Raw genomic sequence first — 6,782 nt, 5'->3', positions numbered from 1 at the left:
CCCAGACTCTTCCTCTTTTCCCTGCCTCACAGAATCCCCTTCTCTTGGTTTGTCCTCCTGCCCCCTGCCTCCTTTGGACTTCTGCCTGTTCCTGACAGATGGGGAGAACTGTGTATGCCACTCCTGAGTTACTTGATGGAAAGGGGGAACATAAACATAGCAAATAAAGTAACAGTTGCACTCTCACGAAAGTCGCTGAACACTGTATGAATATACAAATATGTATTTGAAGTATAGTTTAATAAAAATATTCCGGACCAGTGAAAACACTTCTTTCACTTCAGTCAAAAGCATTAAAAATTAAGGCCTGTTAAATATGTACATTATCTTTAAGCAAATAAAAATATTTACAATTTATGGTTTGGATACAAGTGTATGGCATACCTATCTCAACCAGCACGTTAAAATTAATATTGCACCCAGATTAGGAGCTTGAAACGTGTGGCTCGCCACCTCATCATCTTTGGATGGAGAGAAATCAAGCTAGGAAACTAAAGTCAATCTTCTCCCACCTACGGAAAAGAAAAAGCTGTAAACCTTTGCACATTAAATAACAATAATAATGAAGAAATGTATGAATTCCATGCTCCTAAAAGACGATTTTAGACACCGGGCTGCATGGTTTGCCAAAAAAAAAAAAAAGTGGAACTATATAGTGAATATTTAACAAGACACATTGGTGTATGCTGAAATTTTTGAAATGTAAACCATTTATATGTCCCAACATAAAAACCCTCTGAAGATCTGTACACTAAAAATCTCAAACATTTTTTTTTACTATTAAAACATAGTGAAAAGGAGTCATCCTTGATGTGATCAGTTCTCTTGTTCCAGTTTGTGCTTTGAACCATCACCCAGTGAACAAAAAACATTTTATTCAGATTAGTCTGTTTCACCCAGGACTTGTAACATGGGTCTCACTTAAGTGTGCACATTATCATGTGTGAAGAACCCATGCACACCTGGTTTTAGCCACATATACATGTGTAGTAAAATAGACAACGCATGTTCCTTTTAAGTACAATGGTGTCCACATGTTCTGCATCAGGTGTGGGGAACTAAAATTCCCATCACACCCAGCAAAAATCAATGGCTAGGGATGATGGGAGTTGTAGTTCAGCAACATCTGGCGGGCCAAAAGTTCCTCACTCCTGTTCTACATGGAAATAATTCCCGTAATGTGAGAATCGTTGATGTCTACCTTGCATAAAGGTTAAACAGGTAGAAAATCAAGGAAGAATGCCAATAATACACCCTTCACTGGTTTGATATCTCTTCCCTTTTTTTCGAAAAACAAGATACAAAGAACACAGAGACTTTTAAAAAGAGTAAAGGCAGTGGTATAAAACAATATACCAGAAAAGAGATTCAATTCACCAAGTCCTGCTGGTGAACAATTGGTGGTCATTTCAGTAGAGTATCCCCCAAGAAAGCCCTGATTGAGTGAATGTTGCAAACTAGCTATGCCTCCTGGACCAGGCCTAGAACAGAGATAGGGAACTTGTACTTCCCAGATGCTGATGAACTGCAACTCCCATCACCCCTGACTATTGGCCATTGTGGCTGCGGCTGATGGGAGTTGGAGTCTCAACAACATGCACGCAGCCACAGACTCCCTATCCCCAATGCCAGATTAAGAGGGTAACCTGGTTAAGATGCTTTGCATATACTGAACCCACCCAAATCCCCGAAAATTATTAAAAGCATGCTGCCTTGGACCACAATACCCCATGGATCGGTGAATAATGGTTCCGAATGCTTGCAAAGTAAAACTGCACCTCTCTTGTCTTAAAAGAAAAAGAGGACATCTTTGGTTAACTAAAAATAATAATCGTAGCTGAGTTAGTGGAATGAAGTGGCAAACAGAACCGTTTTGCTTCTCAGCTAAGTCCATCTTTGGTGTTGAGGCACAAAACATCAGTTGAAACTGTATTTCATGATTGCATTTTAAAAAAAAGAAACATGAAGTTCTAAGTATCATTTTAAAAGAACAACCGTTGCAATTGTTGGTCTTTAAGCCCATAGATTTATATCCTTCAATTTCACATGAAACAAAATATACAAGGATCAAGATCTGAAAACACCGCTCAGTTCTTCAGTTCAGTTATCTCAAACGAAGTAGCTTGAGGAGGAAATCAAGCTGTCTTCATAATCTTGATTTTTTTCCCCAAAAAAGAAAAAAGAATCCTGAGTTTTTCATAAAAAAATAAAAACTTTGTGCAATTGTTTTTCAAAGGGTGGGGGGGGGATCCACTTCCTGTAGGATGCAGAAAATCATCAGCTGGCTTCTTCAGCTTGCCTGACTTCTGCTAAATTGTTGCCAAGGACTGCGGTTAATGAAGCTCTCCTTTTACGAATGATCCGCCCGGAAGCTATGAGGTCAGCGTAACCCCGCTGGTGGGAGAAGGCGTAAGCAGAACGGCGGCCAGAGATCCCGCGGCGGAAGACGCTTTGCCTCCGCTTCCACTTTTCCTCTTCGGCCTTGTACTTCTTGCGATTCTTCTGGACCTTTTAAAGGAGAAAGTTGCACGAAAGGTTAACGACGAGGCAAGGAAGCGGAATCGCTTGCTACGGACAGAAGGTTAAGTGAAGATGCTGGGAACCCTAAGATGCTACTTTGCATTGAGACAGATCAGTGGGCTCGTTGAGCTCAGCTCTGCTCGCCCTGTTTTAAGTTAATGCCCTCTACATTTCTCATACGTACCTTCTCGCTTTCCGAAGGCCAAATGGTCATGCTCAAGAAACGGAGAGCGACCACCGGCAGCAAGCAAAGTGCAACGGATAGGATTATTGTCAACCAGAGATATGGTTGGCGGAGAGCGTTTGGAGCAGTGCCTGTAGGAGGAAAAAGAGGGGAAAGAATAATGTACACATAGCTATGGCTGCGGTGCTCCCCTTCATGCTAATAGTATCACACAGAAAGCAAACATGCTTGCAATGTTATTACCGTAAGAATTACTGGCTTTTTTTTTTTTTAAGGCTTTGGTGATGGGTTTATGTTTTGAGAAGTAACTTCCAGAGCATTTCTCACATGGCCTCTTGGGGCCCAAATACTATGGCTCTTTGCTGCAACTCTCCAGATGCAACCCTTTGCTGCAACCCTCCAGGACTACAAATTCCATAGGCTCCAGGCAGCACAGGGCTGATGGGAATTTTAGCCCAAAGCATCACGAGGGCACCAGGTTCGTGAAGGCTGAAGTGGTGTGTGTGTGTGTGTGTGTGTGTGTGTGTGTGTGTGTAATAAATGAAGCTGCCTTGCATCAAGCAAAACCATTGGTCTACCTCAAGATTTCCCCAACTTAGGGCTCGAACTGTTTTTGGACTACAACTCCCATGATCCTTAGCTAGCAGGACCAGTGGTCAGGGATGATGGGAATTGTAGTCCAAAAGCAGCTGGAGACCCAAATTGGTCTACCTTGTCCAACAGTATCTAGTCTGACTTGCAGCAGCACTTCTAAGTCTCCAGCAGGTGTACCTACCAACCCTGCTATTTGAGATCCTTTGAGATACCAGAGATTTAACCTGGGGTCTTCTGCAATGTGTGCCCTTCCACAGAGCTCTGCGGTCCCCAGCCCCTGCTCCATCTCTAAAGCCACTTTGACGATGACTGCTTTTGTGGAAAGGTGGCAACGGAAAAGGCAGGGAGGGAGGGGGTTATTGGTTTGTTTTTGTTCTTGCTTTTATTCTGTATTTTGTGTTTTTTATCTTCTACTTTTATGTTGTAAACCGCCCTGTGATCTACAGGTTAAGGGCAGAATACAAATTTAAATAAAAATAAGATGGTGATGTTTTTATGATGATTTATATGAATGCAAACAATAAATCAGATTAGAAACCAGATACAGAAATTTGATGTCCCAATGCGAACTCAAATTTGAAGATTAGTGGTTATTAGCAACAGCCCCATTAAAAATTGCTAGTGTACGTTGGGTTTGGTTCCCAACCAACCATGGCCTCAAATATGCCTGTGATACGTTGTCAGTTTTCTGGACTTCAACAGCTTCAGCCGTACATAAAATTCAATGAAATTGAATAAAATGGAGCCCCCTCCTTACCAGGCCCAACCTTTAATTACGGTAAACTCTTGTTTCTCTTTTAAGATCGCCTTTGCCAAATGGTGTTGAACTTCAACTCCAATCAGCTCCAGCCAGCATGACTGGGGATGATGGGATTTTTAGTCCCAACGACATCATGGAGGGCACACCAGGATAGTGTAGACTCTTTGGGATGTGTCACATGGCATTTGTAGTCACTAATGTGGCTGCAGCTATGGTGACTTAGTTAAGTACTGACCTGTAAACTGAAAAGCAGCAGGAAAAAGGACATGGATCCCAGCACTGTGTAGATCAAACATAATTCCGAAGTAAAGTGCAATACTCCCAAATATTGAGAAAGCATTCACAAACGTCCAGTAAGATGTATCCAGCCCCATCTAGAAGCAAACAGACAGACATGTGGAAGTTAGAAAGAGGGAAGATCACAGTGCAGGTGGGAGTGTCAATAGATTCTGCAAAACCTTGAAGAAAGTTCTCCAGAAGAAGAGGAGTTTGGATTTGATATCCTGCCTTTCACTCCCTTTAAGGAGTCTCAAAGCGGCTAACATTCCCCTTTCCCTTCCTCCCCCACAACAAACACTCTGTGAGGTGAGTGGGGCTGAGAGATTTCAAAGAAGTGTGACTGGCCCAAGGTCACCCAGCAGCTGCATGTGGAGGAGCGGAGACGCGAACCCGGTTCCCCAGATTACGAGACTACCGCTCTTAACCACTACACCACACTGGCTCTCAATGGGCAAGATGAACACAAGGGAGGGGAGGACAAAGGAGACCGGCACCTCCATTTGCTACTTTCTCCCAGCTATGCCCAAGCTGTTCTTCAGCTTGACTTTCTGAGGAATCGCATGCTGAAGTGGACAGAGCAGGGAGCCATCCCTCAGCCCTCCTGGTCTACTGCAAGAGCAATTTATTTCTCTCTCTCTCTCTCTCTCATTTCCTTTCCCTCATACCATTTCCCACAGCCAACATTTCGCCTCTCCTGCTTTAAATATTTCTGGGTTTGCTTCAAAGAGAAGCAGGAATTGCTTGTGCTCAGAAGACAGCACGAAAGAGTTATCATGAAACTCCCTGCTTACAAAAATCCGGCTATCGTCCATGCATTGTTTGCACATAGGAGTATCAGCTAAAAAGCTCCTCATTCCTGTAGCCTTTGGAACACTGTGGAATCGGCTTTGACCTGCATAACTTGCTTACGTTGTGGGTTGTGATTTTACTTTGGGTTTTTATGATTGTTGTAAAAGCTGTGTCCTGGTCTCTCACGAGAGGAAGGGCAGGATTGTAAGAAAAATAAGGAACGACTGCAAAAAGCCCAAATCACTCGGCACATTTGCACTCTTGCCAGATGCTACTTCTGGTGATAGGGGCCACACAGGTTTCCTGCAGGTTTCCTGCTTCTCTTGCAAGAGTTCCAGTGGTTAAGATGCACAGATGTGAGGGTTAGAGGAAGGGCAGAGTTGCTACAAGACAGAGCCGTAGCAACACTCTGGGCTCCATCTGCACCATACATTTAAAGCAGCATCATGCCACCTGAAAGAGTCATGGGCTTCTCTCAAAGAACTGTAGTTTATTGAGGCTGCTGAGAGTTGTCAGATTCCTATTCCCCTCACAGCGCTACAGTTCCCAGAGTGACAACTATGAAGAGGGATTGATTCTTAAACCACTCTGGGATTTGTAGCTCTGTGAAGGGAATAGAGTTCTCCTAACACAGGTATGTCCAAAGTCTGTATTGGGGGCTTAATCCGGCCCACCGGTCAGTTTAATCCGGCCCCTGTGGCAGTTTATTTACTGGGGTAAAATCCTAATAAAAAAGCTCAACAACTTTGATTGGCCGGTTGGCCCTTTGGTCAGCCTTCACGGCCCTTCATTTCATCAAATCTGGCCCTCTTTGAAGGAAGTTTGGACACCACTGTCCTAACAGCTCTCAACAAGCTACAGTTCCCATGATTCTTGGTGGGGAGGGGGATAAGCCAGGACAGTTTAAAGTGGTATAATACTGCTTTAAATGTATAGTGCAGACAGGGTCTCTCTCTCAGCCCTCCTCACACCCAGTCTCATATCGCATAAAACTTTTCCAGGTCTGCAGGACTGAGAAATGGTCGTTCGGTTTCTCAATCTCCCACCCGCGCACACAATGTCTGGCCATAAATCTCCGTGTTCACAGCATCAGAGAGAGTTTGATTACCAAGCTGCCCATTTCACTGATGTGTTTTGTGTACATCAGAGGAGCTATATGAGATATTCATCTACTTGCCTGAAAGTTGACTGCGATTATGAGAGAGGACGCCGCTGTGACAGCAAAGGACTGGTAATCTGAGGGTGCCTCTCCATCTTGCCCCATGGTTTGTAGGTAAGCACCGTACGGTATGAAGAAAATAACCAGTGATGATAGAGCACCGTGCAGGAGGCTTTCAAAGAACTTCCTGTAGTTGAAAAGCAAATCTCTCTGTCCCGATACGTACAAGGCAGGAAAACGTATGCTCAGCTTGTCACTCACGTCCTTAAAGAAATCATTGCAATTTTATTACTACAGCAATTTTTTTTTATCTTGAAAGGTAACTATAAAATATGCACACACACACCCCACAACTACTCTGTAATATTAATCAGAAACATTCAATTCCAAAACAGAAAGGCAGCCATATCTCAATTACAGAAACAGTGAGAAAAATTGGTCCCCAGTAAAAAATGGCCCAGTTTGCATGTAACACTATGAATATGTGAGCTCCCAGA

The 6,782-nt window shown here is 43.4% G+C and overlaps 1 protein-coding gene across 1 annotated transcript in view; it reads right to left on the bottom strand.

Annotated features, from left to right (window-relative positions):
• Positions 1 to 221: 221 nt before the first annotated feature.
• Positions 222 to 6,782, bottom strand: part of ATP8B1 (ATPase phospholipid transporting 8B1) — a 70,804-nt gene continuing 64,243 nt past the window's right edge. The window contains exons 25-28 of the mRNA XM_081212676.1: positions 6,304 to 6,549; positions 4,294 to 4,432; positions 2,705 to 2,835; positions 222 to 2,508 (exon numbers count right to left, since the gene is read on the bottom strand). Of these exons, the coding sequence (XP_081068802.1) occupies positions 2,278 to 2,508; positions 2,705 to 2,835; positions 4,294 to 4,432; positions 6,304 to 6,549 (747 nt within the window). The 3' untranslated portion in view covers positions 222 to 2,277. The remainder of the gene's footprint in view (positions 2,509 to 2,704; positions 2,836 to 4,293; positions 4,433 to 6,303; positions 6,550 to 6,782) is intronic.

Source organism: Podarcis bocagei, assembly GCF_964188305.1.
Source record: "Podarcis bocagei genome assembly, chromosome: 11".
Lineage (NCBI taxonomy): Eukaryota > Metazoa > Chordata > Lepidosauria > Squamata > Lacertidae > Podarcis > Podarcis bocagei.
This window is presented reverse-complemented; position numbering and strand designations above follow the sequence as displayed.